The sequence below is a fragment of the Choloepus didactylus genome, chromosome 18 (assembly GCF_015220235.1).
Source record: "Choloepus didactylus isolate mChoDid1 chromosome 18, mChoDid1.pri, whole genome shotgun sequence".
NCBI classification, from domain to species: domain Eukaryota; kingdom Metazoa; phylum Chordata; class Mammalia; order Pilosa; family Megalonychidae; genus Choloepus; species Choloepus didactylus.
In genome coordinates, this window is record NC_051324.1 from 20,288,980 (window position 1) to 20,304,225 (window position 15,246).

The 15,246-nt window shown below is 37.2% G+C and overlaps 1 protein-coding gene across 1 annotated transcript in view; it reads right to left on the minus strand.

Annotated features, from left to right (window-relative positions):
- The window catches only part of PAFAH1B1 (platelet activating factor acetylhydrolase 1b regulatory subunit 1), a 115,905-nt gene that overhangs the window by 21,477 nt on the left and 79,182 nt on the right, over positions 1–15,246 (minus strand). Inside the window, exons 3-5 of the mRNA XM_037808219.1 lie at positions 4,915–4,999; positions 4,586–4,660; positions 3,435–3,641 (exon numbers count right to left, since the gene is read on the minus strand). Coding sequence (XP_037664147.1) covers positions 3,435–3,641; positions 4,586–4,660; positions 4,915–4,999 — 367 coding nt within the window. The remainder of the gene's footprint in view (positions 1–3,434; positions 3,642–4,585; positions 4,661–4,914; positions 5,000–15,246) is intronic.

The window sequence follows — 15,246 nt, forward strand, 5'->3', positions numbered from 1 at the left end:
CTCAGCGGCCACCATGGAGGCGAGAAGGCAGTGGCATGACATATTTAAAATTCTGAGAGAGAAAAATTTCCAACCAAGAATACTTTATCCAGCAAAATTCTCCTTCAAATTTGAGGGAGAGCTTAAAGTTTTCACAGACAAACAAATGCTGAGAGATTTTGCTAATAATAAAAGACCTGCCCTACTTCAGATACTAAAGGGAGCCCTACTGACAGAGAAACAAAGTAAGGAGAGAGCAAGATAGAGAAATTTAACAGACATATATAGAACATTACATCCCAAATCACCAGGACACACATTCTTCTCTAGTGATCACGGATCTTTCTCCAGAAGAGACCATAGGCTGGGACATAAAACAAGCCTCAATAAATTAAAAAAAGAAAAAATTTTAATTTATTCAAAGCACATTCTCTGACCACAATGGAATACAAATAGAAGTCAATAACCATCAGAGACTTAGAAAATTCACAAACAACTGGAAGGTAAAAATGAGGGGGAGATGAAAACATTCCTGGACAATCAAAAGCTGAGGGACTTCATCACCAGTAGATCACTCCTATTAGAAATGCTAAAGGGAATTCAGCAGGCTGAAAGGAAGGGACACTAAACAATTGACTGAAACCACAAGAAGAAATAAAGATTTCTGGCAAAGATAACATGGTAAATATAAATACCGATACTACTGTACTTTTTATTTGTAACTTCACTATTTACTTTCTACAGGATCTAAAATACATGAAGTGTAATGATACATCAGTGGTTTTGGACTCAATGTAAAATATGTAATTTCTGACAAGAACTACATAAAGGTGGGGGAATGGAGGAGTATAGGAACATAGTTTACATGTCCTATTGAAGTTAAGTTGGTATCAAAGAAAAACAAGACTGCTATAGACTTAAGAGGTTAAATTTAAGCCCCACGGTAAACACAAATAAAGAATCAGAGAATATGATCACAGAGATGAAAAGTAGAGTATGGATTACGAGAAGTGGAGGAAGGGGCAATGGGGAGTTAAGAAATGAGTGTAGGGTTTCTGTTTGGGGTGAAGGGAAATTTCTAGTAATGGATGGTGGGAAGGTGATGGCATTGTAACATCCTAAATGTGATTAATCCCACTAATGGAATGCTAGGGAGGGGCTGGAATGGGAACATTTAGGCTGTATATATGTTTCCACAATTGAAAAAAAAAAAAGACAGTCTAAATAGATAATGACAATTAAATCCAAGGATGATCCTGCATGGTTTCTGAGGATGGAGGAGATGAGGCTCAAAGGGACACAGGTGGGACATAAGGAAAAAAAAAAAAAAAGGAAATACAGAATGTAAGCTTTGTGTAAATGTTGAATTTCTTGAACTTCTTAGCTGCACTTAATGGGATTGCATAAAAGAATGTACTTGGTCATGGGAAATGTATATGTGAATTATACCGTTTGTTCAAGGATGTGTGCAACTTGCTCTCATATGTTCAGAAGTCAGAGCAATAGATGATAGATGATAGGGAGGGAGGGAAAGAAAGAAATGGTGGTGTGACAGGATGTTAAAGTTGGTGGATAGGGGTATAGGGGGAGGGGGGGTCAGGGTATCCTGGAGTTCTGTGTATGGGGTTTGTACTGTTTTTGCAACTAGTCCTGTAAGTTTGAATTTATTTCAAAATAAAATTAAAAAAAAAAAAAAAAAGACTAGATGGAAGGGAAAACTTCACAAACCATACCTATATCTGACTCTGATAAGACTTTGTACTTAATATTGTTAATGAAATGATTTAAGCCTTTTGAGATACTGTGACGGAACAAGTGTATTTTGCATATGGAAAGAACAAGTCTTTTTGGAACCCAGAGGATAGTTTGAAGCTATATGTACCCCCAGAAAAGTATGTTCTTAAAGCTGAACCATTCCAATGGGTGTGGACCCATTGAAAGCAGCTGATGTGATAAGTGGTAAGATTACAGAAAAAAATTTTAATTTTTTTTTGTAATACATTTTAAGTTGGCATATTTACAGTTGTATTTATACTTTTACACACCACTGGAAAATCAAAATACTTAAGACTGGGTTTTCAACCAACTCAAGAATGTCTACTTCCACTCCCTACCTCATGATATCATTTGTTTTTTAGTACACAACGACAAAAGATTACATCAATAATTGAAACATACTTAAGTATATGTTTGAAAGAAGAAATATTGCAATGTGTCAGATATGTTATCTGCTCTGTCAGCAGTATATCAGCATGTGATGTACATGTGAATTTAAGACTCTTCCAAATGCTCTGAAGCCCCAACCCACAGGATGGAAGTCAACGGTGCAGCTAGCCCTCATATGTTCAGAAGACAGAGCAACAGATGATGGTTGATAGGGAGGGGAAGAAACAGCAATGTGACAGCATGTTAAAGTTGGTGGACTGAGCTATAGGGGGAGGGGGGTCAGGGTATGATGGAATTCTGTGCATGGGGTTAGTATTGTTTTTCCAACTGCTCCTATAACTTTGAATTTATTTCAAAATAAAAAAATAATAAAAAAAAAATTCAAGGACCCACATAAGGAAAACATAAAACAGTATTTATACTGAAGAACTGGTTAAGCACAGTCACACCTGTATTTTATTCTAGAGTGCTGCTATGTGATGTATAAAATCTACTCACATTTTATTAGTTATAACTCCAGAAATGAGACCTAAAATCTGGAGTTTAATTTGCAGTAAGTCTTAGAATAAAGAAACCAACATAAATCTTTTAACTATATTTTAGATATCTTATCTTCCTTTAGGTGGTTTATATAACTATACAATATTATTGTGTCTGGATCAAAGGCAATTTTAAAAGGTTTCTTTCTGATTAAAGATAAATCATTAAAATGTAAAATATGCTTATTGTGAAATATTCAAACATGAGAAAAAGATACAATCATAAAGCAAAAAGCACCTACATTCCCACACCTAGAGAGAACTGCTGTTTAGTTTGGAATTAAAGCCTGTTAAAGACAGCAAGGAGAATTCATAAAATATCCTCTTTTGAATCCTTTGGGAGAATATATTCACCTCCTGAATTGCTAGTTTTGTGAAAAAAACCTGTATTTTTCATATACATCACCTTTACTTTTAAGACACATGCTTACTTTTTACATTCTCCAAAAACACAAATTATTCAAGTACAAGGCAACCTATTGCCCAACACTAAATTAATAATGCCACATTTTATTAAATTCATCGGTGAACTTATTTGACAGCTTGCCTCTAGGGGCTACAATGAAATTTTATTCTAATTCTGTCTTTTAAGGTTTAGTACCAATCACTCACATAGTTTCAAAGAGCCCTTCCTATCCCTATGCTTAGGTACTTATCTTCAGGATCTTTTTATCTCTTTTACCCAATTTGCTTTAAGCCTGCTTTTACCAACTATCCTACCGCACATCTTTCAATTTTGAAAAAGACTACCTTAATTGTAGCATCCTCTGAAGCAGAGACCATAACACTGAACACAGGATGGAAAATGACTCGAGTGACTGGACTCCTATGACCACTCAGCGCATATTTTTCTGGTGGACGGGGAATCCATTCTTTTGGGTCTCGTTTCTGACCAAGAGGACCACCCGACGTAAATTCTTCTTTTGCTTCATTTAACTTTGATTCTAACTCCATAACCTTGAGAAGGAACGCACAGTTATTTACAGATAGACCCCAGTAAAAAAAGCATATTTGACATTTTTAAAAACTGCCTTTATTTTGCATGTATATGCACACTTGAAAAAATTTCAGTAACTTGCAAAGTACTCATCAGATTTAATTGAAAATTATCTATATTACATATTACCAATATATCTTATTGGTGTGAAAAAACTAGTAATTGAGAAAATTTCAGCATAATTGTGTCAACTGTAATTCAAATCAAAGAATGTTTTAAATTTATTTCTGGTCTCAGAATTCTCTACTACCAATTCTATAGGAAGAGAAGTAAACTGTCTTGGTCCCTTCTAAGTCTGCTACTACTTAGTAAATTCTCTCCAAACTACAATTTACATTATGTATGTTAACAATGAGATCTTCATAGTAAAAGCTAACACTGAGACTCTACTATGTGCTAAGCACTTTTCCATGTGCTTTATATGGATTAACTCATATTGTAACAATGTTATTTAATTTATTCTAACTTTGCCTACCAAAACTATAAATTTTAGGATTGGAGTATTATTTATTGCCTTCACTTTACATAAAAAAGAAAAGCTTCGAGAAGAAAATGACGTGTCTAAGAGCTCATTTTTAGTGCTCTTTCCCAGCATATTAGCTCCACCTATTCTTTTCTTATAAGTTTACCAATGAGTTCTTTTGGTATCAATTCCTTGAAGCCAGGAGGGTTGTGTAGATTCAACCCAGTCACTATCCCAGGTTGTATGAGTTAGGCTCAGGTAACAACAATGACCTATTGAGGTCAAGATTTTCATAATGAATAGGAAATATATTTTGATTTATCTTTTCAAGATTGGATATAATTACTAATTAATGCAGAAGAATAATGTGGGTTGTGTTAATATTTTCAGAAAGTTCATGTGAAAACACAATGGATACACCATCTTTAAAGATTTAGTTACCTTCTTTTGTAATCTAATAACAGATGTCCATTTTTTTTCCAAAAGACCAGCATACTTCTTATCTAATTCTTCATTCTAGAAAAAAGAGAACCATTTAAAAATGGCTCAACTATGATAATACAAGTTATAAAGTCCACTCATCTATAAGACCAAGCATTACTTAAAATGTGATTATTCAAAAAATTAGGAGTAAAAACCAAGTTCAATGCCAAGTAAACCACAACAAATGACAAGATCTGTGAATAACTGAGTTTATGGTTAACTGATACTTGAGTAAAATCCAATCACTACCTATACTAAAAATAATTGTAAAAAAAATTCTAACATACCATATCTAATTCAGCTTCCTTTTTAAAAACTGAATATGCCTCTTCATAGCCATTTGAACGAAGATAATCTGCTATAGCTCGGTTTCTGAAAGAAAACATTCAAATGAATCCTAACAAAATCTGATTTATACTGTGAAGAAATAATATTTTATTTAAAATCTCATAAGCCTTAAGACATTTTTAAGAGTGCTGCCTTCCAAGTCATAAAAATATTTCACAAAAAAAGAACAAAAGCCAGTTTCTGGGCTACTACAAATAATGCTACCAGAGATATCCTTGTGTAAAGGAGAAAAAAATGTAAAATGACCACTCTTTTTTTTTTTATTTGAGAACCTTTATCTTATTTAAAAAAAAGAAAAGAAAAACCAACCCTTTGAGATTACAACTACTAATCTTTTAAGTATATACTATTACACCATTTTCTGTGTCTATATATTCACATTACCACTTATGCATGCATATATGTGGCTTTAAACAAGTAACATAATCTGCTAATTTCATTGAACAGGTTGTAAAAATCTTTCCTTGTCAGACATAGGGGACTGGTGGTTTGATGGGTTGAACCCTCTACCACAGGATTTACCCTTGGGAAGACTGTTGCTGCAAAGGAGAGGCTAGGCCTCCCTATAATTGTGACTAAGAGCCTCCTCCCGAATACTTCTTTGTTGCTCAGATGTGGCCCTCTCTCTCTACCTAAGCCAACTTGAAAGGTGAAATCACTGCCCTCCCCACTACGTGGGATCAGACACCCAGGGGAGTGAATCTCCCTGGCAATGTGGAATATGACTCCAGGGGAGGAATGCAGACCCGGCACCGTGGGATGGAGAACATCTTCTTGACCAAAAGGGGGATGTGAAAGGAAATGAAATAAGCTTCAGTGGCAGAGAGATTCCAAAAGGAGCCGAGAGGTCACTCTGGTGGGCACTCTTACGCACAATTTAGACAACCCTTTTTAGGTTCTAATGAATTGGGGTAGCTGGTGGTAGATACCTGAAACTATCAAACTACAACCCAGAACCCATGAATCTTGAAGATGATTGTATAAAAATGTAGCTTATGAGGAGTGACAATGGGATTGGGAAAGCCATAAGGACCACACTACCCTTTGTCTAGTCTATGGATGGATGAGTAGAAAAAAGGGGGAAGGAAACAAACAAACAAACAAACAGACAAAGGCACCCAGTGTTCTTTTTTACTTTAATTGCTCTTTTTCACTTTAATTATTATTCTTGTTATTTTTGTGTGTGTGCTAACGAAGGTGTCAGGGATTGATTTAGGTGATGAATGTACAACTATGTAATGGTACTGTGAATAATCGAATGTACGATTTGTTTTGTATGACTGCGTGGTATATGAATATATCTCAATAAAATGAAGGGGAAAAAAAAAAAAAAAAAGAGCCATCACAGGCCCAGACTGTTACTGACGCTTTGAGATGCTAGCCCAGAGTTTGCTCCAGAGAAGCTAAGAGAAGACAAAATGCCCCAGGACAACTGAGAGAGACTTCTGGAGAGACACTTGGGAGCTGACACTTAGTGGTGCTTGCTGACGCTTTGGAGATGCTAACCCAGAGTTTGCTCTGGAGAAGCTAAGAAAGACAAGCCCAGAGACATTTTGGAGAAAGCCATTTTGAAAGCAGAACCCCAGAGCAGATGCCAACCATGTGCCCTCCCAGCTAACAGAGGTTTTCCGGATGCGATCAACCATTCCTCAGTGAAGGTACCTTATTGTTGATGCCTTAGTTTGGACACTTTTATGGCCTTAGGATTGTAACTTTGTAACCAAATAAACCCCCTTTATAAAAAAAAAAAAAGTTAATGAGTAATGAAAATGTTCTAAAATTGACTGTGGCGATGAATGCACAACTATATGATAATGCTGTGAGGCCAATGATTTTACAGGGATTGATTTAGGTGATGAATGTACAACTATGTAATGGTACTGTGAACAATCAAATGTACGATTCGTTATGTATGACTGCGTGGTATGTGAATATATCTCAATAAAATGAAGATTAAAAAAGAGTAAATAAAAAATTACTTATTAATTATTATTCTTGTTATTTGTGTGTGTGTGGTAATGAAGGTGTCAGGGATTGATTTTGGTAATGAATGTACAACTATGTAATGGTACTGTGAACAATCGAATGTACGATTTGTTTTGTATGACTGCATGGTATGTGAATATATCTCAATAAAATGAAGATAAAAAAATACATTGATTGAAGAAGAAAAAAAAATAATTAAGACTGAAGAATCTCTTGGTTCTAACAGTATAAAGGGTACTTAGTAATTTCAATTTCAACCTACAGGTGATTTTCATTAGTTTTTTATTAAGGATGGAAGACCTCTCTCTTTTGGAAGAAAATGAAACATAAACAAGTGGACATCAAAGCTGAATCTTACAATGATGTCTCAAAGAAACACTGTGTATATGATTTACATTAATTGATAAGCAAAGCAACCAATTACTAGAATCAAAGAAAAATTCATGAAGAAGTGCAACGGATCATTCCAAGTAGATCAAAAGAGTCAGACAAAAAGGTTAAAACCAAAAGAAAGAACCGAGAAGAAGGACTTTCTTCCATCAACAAATAGATTCTGGGTAGACAGGGCTCAGGCTTAAATACAGAATAGCACCACACTGGAAATATTCTATTGCTGTCTTTTAAAAAGTGTTGAAACTATTATAATGATAGCAAATAAGAATGTATTTGTTTTCCACACTATTCCAAATCTATGAAAATGTCAGGATTAGATTTTAAGCAACTTAGGTGACTTCCTACAGTCATTTCATTGTTCTTTTATCCTGCAGGATAATTTCTGTGGCTGTAAAATCAGTCGTAACAAACCCATCCCCACCCACCACCTATACACATACATACTCACTCTCATAAAGGCAGATAAGATTTACTCTAAAGTCAAGCAGTAACAACTTTCAAAAGATTGGGTAACACCAACAATAAAAGCAGAATACTTCAGTGTCCCCAGCAACACCTTACAAATTTAAATTGGAGCAGAAGGAATTAGAAGACACTGAAGTAGACGCCATTTTTTAACAGGTAAAGAAACTGGCTCACAGACTTAAGTGACTTTTTGGCTAGCAAGTGGTGGAGGTGGGAATCAAACTCTTCAGAAGCCAAAATGATGATAACAGTGTCTTTCAAACACTCTAGCACCTTAAGGTTGAACAAAAATGTTCCAGAAGTTTTATGAATATTTTAATTTCATTGTTTATACAAGGAGAAAAAGGTTAAGTCAAAGGCTGACCACTTGAGATGTTTTCTTAGCAGGCCTAATGAAAGGGATATACTGAAAAGGCTGATCTCAGATATTCAGGAAATCAGGAAAGCAATGAAGTTACCTTGCATTGTACTAAAAGGACGCTTCCAATGAATCTGGAATGTCTGCAAGGCTATGAGGGCACAGTGATAATGGAGAAGACCAGGCAGGATCAAACACAGCGGTTCACCCCAGCAGGAACACATATCATCTTTAGTGTCCTGCTCTGAAAACTAGGGAATATAAAACTAGCTTCAAACTAGGGAATATAAAAGAGGTTATGGTCTCTTTGCCTTCAGGACCTTTTAAATCTGAGGAGCAAAACGAAAGTTACAAAAGTGTGTGCAAAATAAAGAAAATAAAAGAAATCAGATTGAATGGCAAGACATGAATTGGGCCTTAAAGGAAAAAAAAATGCAGGCATTAGGCATTATGGGCAGGAGCTGAGGATGAGACAGGAAATGAAAATGGTACATGGTGGCAATCTCAATGTCTATCAAAAGGCATCTGATCAAATTCTTCATTACTGATTTTAAAGCATTCCTTAATGATGGAAGGGTCTTCACTAACATGAAAAAATAAAAAAATCTCTTAAACTTGTAACCAGTAAAATAGGTAACTGTTAAACACTAGAAATATTTGCATTAAAGCTGAGAACAAGGCACAAGAAAAAGGAATTTAATGGGTGAATTTTTTGAAGATCTATTTATCAGAAGTATGTAGGAAAATTAGAATCTAAAGCACCTAAAGATAGGAGGAACACCATGTAGTAAAAGTCAAGCCCTAAAGATGAATCTGGACCCGACACCGTGGGATTGAGAACATCTTCCTGACCAAAAGGGTCAATGAAACAAAACAAAGTTTCAGTGGCTGAAAGATTCCAAGTGGAATCAAGAGGTCACTCTGGTGGCCATTCTTATGCACTATACAGATAACCCTTTTTAGGTTTTAACACAATGGAATAGCCAGAAGTAAATACCTGAAACTATCAAACTGCAGCACAGTAGCCTTGACTCGTGAAGATGACTGTATAGCAATGCAACTTACAAGGGGTGACAGTGTGACTGTGAAAGCCTTGTGGATTGCGGTCCTTTTATCCAGTATATGGATGGATGAGTAGAAAAATGGGGACAAATAGATGGGGGGGAATGATTTGGGTGTTCTTTTTTTACTTTTATTTTTTATTATTTTCACTTTTTCTGGTACAAGGAAAATGTTAAAAAAAAATAGATTGGCGGGAGAGACGGGGCAAGATGGCAGACTGGTGAGCTGTATGTTTTAGTTACTCCTCCAGGAAAGTAGGTAAAAAGCCAGGAACTGCGTGGACTGGACACCACAGAGCAATCTGTCTTTGGGCATACTTCATACAACACTCATGAAAACGTGGAACTGCTGAGATCAGCGAAATCTGTAAGTTTTTGCGGCCAGGGGACCCGCGCCCCTCCCTGCCAGGCTCAGTCCCGGGGGAGGAGGGGGCTGTCAGCTCCGGGAAGGAGAAGGGAGAATTGCAGTGGCTGCTCTTATCGGAAACTCATTCTACTGATTCAAACTCCAACCATAGATAGACTGAGACCAGACACCAGAGACTCTGAGAGCAGCCAGCCCAGCAGAGAGGAGACAGGCATAGAAAAAAAACAACACGAAAAACTCCAAAATAAAAGCAGAGGATTTTTGGAGTTCTGGTGAACACAGAAAGGGGAAGGGCGGAGATCAGGCCTTGAGGCGCATATGCAAATCCCGAAGCAAGGCTGATCTCTCTGCCCTGTGCACCTTTCCTTAATGGCCCTGGTTGCTTTGTCTATTAGCATTTCAATAACCCATTAGATCTCTGAGGAGGGCCGTTTTTTGTTTTTTTTTTTTTTTTTTTTTAAATCCTTTTTGCTTTTTCTAAAACAATTACTCTAAGAAGCTCAATACAGAAAGCTTCAAAGAATTGAAATTTGGGCACGTCAAATCAAGAGCAGAACTAAGAGAGCTCTGAGACAAAAGGCAATAATCCAGTGGCTGAGAAAATTCACTAAACAACACAACTTCCCAAGAAAAGGGGCGTGTCCGCTCACAGCCACCATCCTGGTGGACAGGAAACACTCCTGCCCATCGCCAGCCCCATAGCCCAGAGCTGCCCCAGACAACCCAGTGTGACGGAAGTGCTTCAAATAACAGGCACACACCACAAAACTGGGCGTGGACATTAGCCTTCCCTGCAACCTCAGCTGAATGTCCCAGAGCTGGGAAGGGGGAGCAGTGTGAATTAACAGAGCCCCATTCAGCCATCATTTGAGCAGACTGGGAGCCTCCCAACACAGCCCAGCAGCCCAGAACTGCCCTGGGGGGACGGCACTCACCTGTGACATAGCACAGTCATCCCTCAACAGAGGACCCGGGGTGCACAGCCTGGAAGAGGGGCCCACTTGCAAGTCTCAGGAGCCATACGCCAATACCAAGGACTTGTGGGTCAGTGGCAGAGACAAACTGTGGCAGGACTGAACTGAAGGATTAGACTATTGCAGTAGCTTTAAAACTCTAGGATCATCAGGGAGATTTGATTGTTAGGGCCACCCCCCCTCTCCGACTGCCCAGAAACACGCCCCACATACAGGGCAGGCAACACCAACTACACACGCAAGCTTGGTACACCAATTGGGCCCCACAAGACTCACTCCCCCACTCACCAAAAAGGCTAAGCAGGGGAGATCTGGCTTGTGGAGAACAGGTGGCTCGTGGACGCCACCTGCTGGTTAGTTAGAGAAAGTGTACTCCACGAAGCTGTAGATCTGATAAATTAGAGATAAGGACTTCAACTGGTCTACAAACCCTAAAAGAACCCTATCAAGTTCAGCAAATGCCACGAGGCCAAAAACAACAGAAAATTATAAAGCATATGAAAAAACCAGACGATATGGATAACCCAAGCCCAAGCACCCAAATCAAAAGACCAGAAGAGACACACCTAGAGCAGCTACTCAAAGAACTAAAGATGAACAATGAGACCATAGTACGGGATATGAAGGAAATCAAGAAGACCCTAGAAGAGCATAAAGAAGACATTGCAAGACTAAATAAAAAAATGGATGATCTTATGGAAATTAAAGAAACTGTTGACCAAATTAAAAAGATTCTGGACACTCATAGTACAAGACTAGAGGAAGTTGAACAACGAATCAGTGACCTGGAAGATGACAGAATGGAAAATGAAAGCATAAAAGAAAGAATGGGGAAAAAAATTGAAAAACTCGAAATGGACCTCAGGGATATGATAGATAATATGAAACGTCCGAATATAAGACTCATTGGTGTCCCAGAAGGGGAAGAAAAGGGTAAAGGTCTAGGAAGAGTATTCAAAGAAATTGTTGGGGAAAACTTCCCAAATCTTCTAAACAACATAAATACACAAATCATAAATGCTCAGCGAACTCCAAATAGAATAAATCCAAAAAAACCCACTCCGAGACATATACTGATCACACTGTCAAACATAGAAGAGAAGGAGCAAGTTCTGAAAGCAGCAAGAGAAAAAGCAATTCACCACATACAAAGGAAACAGCATAAGACTAAGTAGTGACTACTCAGCAGCCACCATGGAGGCGAGAAGGCAGTGGCACGATATATTTAAAATTCTGAGTGAGAGGAATTTCCAGCCAAGAATACTTTATCCAGCAAAGCTCTCCTTCAAATTTGAGGGAGAGCTTAAATTTTTCACAGACAAAGAAATGCTGAGAGAATTTGCTAACAAGAGACCTGCCCTACTGGAGATACTAAAGGGAGCCCTACAGACAGAGAAACAAAGACAGGACAGAGAGACTTGGAGAAAGGTTCAGTACTAAAGAGATTCGGTATGGGTACAATAAAGGATATTAATAGAGAGAGGGAAAAATATGGCAAACATAATCCAAAGGATGAGATGGCCGATTCAAGAAATGCCTTCACGGTTTTAACGTTGAATGTAAATGGATTAAACTCCCCAATTAAAAGATATAGATTCGCAGAATGGATCAAAAAAAATGAACCATCAATATGTTGCATACAAGAGACTCATCTTAGACACAGGGACACAAAGAAACTGAAAGTGAAAGGATGGAAAAAAATATTTCATGCAAGCTACAGCCAAAAGAAAGCAGGTGTAGCAATATTAATCTCAGATAAAATAGACTTCAAATGCAGGGATGTTTTGAGAGACAAAGAAGGCCACTACATACTAATAAAAGGGGCAATTCAGCAAGAAGAAATAACAATCGTAAATGTCTATGCACCCAATCAAGGTGCCACAAAATACATGAGAGAAACATTGGCAAAACTAAAGGAAGCAATTGATGTTTCCACAATAATTGTGGGAGACTTCAACACATCACTCTCTCCTATAGATAGATCAACCAGACAGAAGACCAATAAGGAAATTGAAAACCTAAACAATCTGATAAATGAATTAGATTTAACAGACATCTACAGGACATTACATCCCAAATCACCAGGATAGACATACTTTTCTAGTGCTCACGGAACTTTCTCCAGAATAGATCATATGCTGGGACATAAAACAAGCCTCAATAAATTTAAAAAGATTGAAATCATTCAAAGCACATTCTCTGACCACAATGGAATACAATTAGAAGTCAATAACCATCAGAGACTTAGAAAATTCACAAATACCTGGAGGTTAAACAACACACTCCTAAACAATCAGTGGGTTAAAGAAGAAATAGCAAGAGAAATTGCTAAATATATAGAGACGAATGAAAATGAGAACACAACATACCAAAACCTATGGGATGCAGCAAAAGCAGTGCTAAGGGGGAAATTCATAGCACTAAACGCATATATTAAAAAGGAAGAAAGAGCCAAAATCAAAGAACTAATGGATCAACTGAAGAAGCTAGAAAATGAACAGCAAACCAATCCTAAACCAAGTACAAGAAAAGAAATAACAAGGATTAAAGCAGAAATAAATGACATAGAGAACAAAAAAACAATAGAGAGGATAAATATCACCAAAAGTTGGTTCTTTGAGAAGATCAACAAGATTGACAAGCCCCTAGCTAGACTGACAAAATCAAAAAGAGAGAAGACCCATATAAACAAAATAATGAATGAAAAAGGTGACATAACTGCAGATCCTGAAGAAATTAAAAAAATTATAAGAGGATACTATGAACAACTGTATGGCAACAAACTGGATAATGTAGAAGAAATGGACAATTTCCTGGAAACATATGAACAACCTAGACTGACCAGAGAAGAAATAGAAGACCTCAACCAACCCATCACAAGCAAAGAGATCCAATCAGTCATCAAAAATCTTCCCACAAATAAATGCCCAGGGCCAGATGGCTTCACAGGGGAATTCTACCAAACTTTCCAGAAAGAACTGACACCAATCTTACTCAAACTCTTTCAAAACATTGAAAAAAATGAAACACTACCTAACTCATTTTATGAAGCTAACATCAATCTAATACCAAAACCAGGCAAAGATGCTACAAAAAAGGAAAACTACCGGCCAATCTCCCTAATGAATATAGATGCAAAAATCCTCAACAAAATACTTGCAAATCGAATCCAAAGACACATTAAAAAAATCATACACCATGACCAAGTGGGGTTCATTCCAGGCATGCAAGGATGGTTCAACATAAGAAAAACAATCAATGTATTACAACACATTAAAAACTCGAAAGGGAAAAATCAATTGATCATCTCAATAGATGCTGAAAAAGCATTTGACAAAATCCAACATCCCTTTTTGATAAAAACACTTCAAAAGGTAGGAATTGAAGGAAACTTCCTCAACATGATAAAGAGCATATATGAAAAACCCACAGCCAGCATAGTACTCAATGGTGAGAGACTGAAAGCCTTCCCTCTAAGATCAGGAACAAGACAAGGATGCCCGCTGTCACCACTGTTATTCAACATTGTGCTGGAAGTGCTAGCCAGGGCAATCCGGCAAGACAAAGAAATAAAAGGCATCCAAATTGGAAAAGAAGAAGTAAAACTGTCATTGTTTGCAGATGATATGATCTTATATCTAGAAAACCCTGAGAAATCAACGATACACCTACTAGAGCTAATAAACAAATTTAGCAAAGTAGCGGGATACAAGATTAATGCACATAAGTCAGTAATGTTTCTATATGCTAGAAATGAACAAACGGAAGAGACACTCAAGAAAGATACCATTTTCAATAGCAACTAAAAAAATCAAGTACCTAGGAATAAACTTAACCAAAGATGTAAAAGACCTATACAAAGAAAACTACATAACTCTACTAAAAGAAATAGAAGGGGACCTTAAAAGATGGAAAAATATTCCATGTTCATGGATAGGAAGGCTAAATGTCATTAAGATGTCAATTCTACCCAAACTCATCTACAGATTCAATGCAATCCCAATCAAAATTCCAACAACCTACTTTGCAGACTTGGAAAAGCTAGTTATCAAATTTATTCGGAAAGGGAAGATGCCTCGAATTGCTAAAGACACTCTAAAAAAGAAAAACGAAGTGGGAGGACTTACACTCCCTGACTTTGAAGCTTATTATAAAGCCACAGTTGCCAAAACAGCATGGTACTGGCACAAAGACAGACATATAGATCAATGGAATCGAATTGAGAATTCAGAGATAGACCCTCAGATCTATGGCCGACTGATCTTTGATAAGGCCCCCAAAGTCACCGAACTGAGCCATAATGGTCTTTTCAACAAATGGGGCTGGGAGAGTTGGATATCCATATCCAAAAGAATGAAAGAGGACCCCTACCTCACCCCCTACACAAAAATTAACTCAAAATGGACCAAAGATCTCAATATAAAAGAAAGTACCATAAAACTCCTAGAAGATAATGTAGGAAAACATCTTCAAGACCTTGTATTAGGAGGCCACTTCCTAGACTTTACACCCAAAGCACAAGCAACAAAAGAGAAAATAGATAAATGGGAACTCCTCAAGCTTAGAAGTTTCTGCACCTCAAAGGAATTTCTCAAAAAGGTAAAGAGGCAGCCAACTCAATGGGAAAAAATTTTTGGAAACCATGTATCTGACAAAAGACTGATATC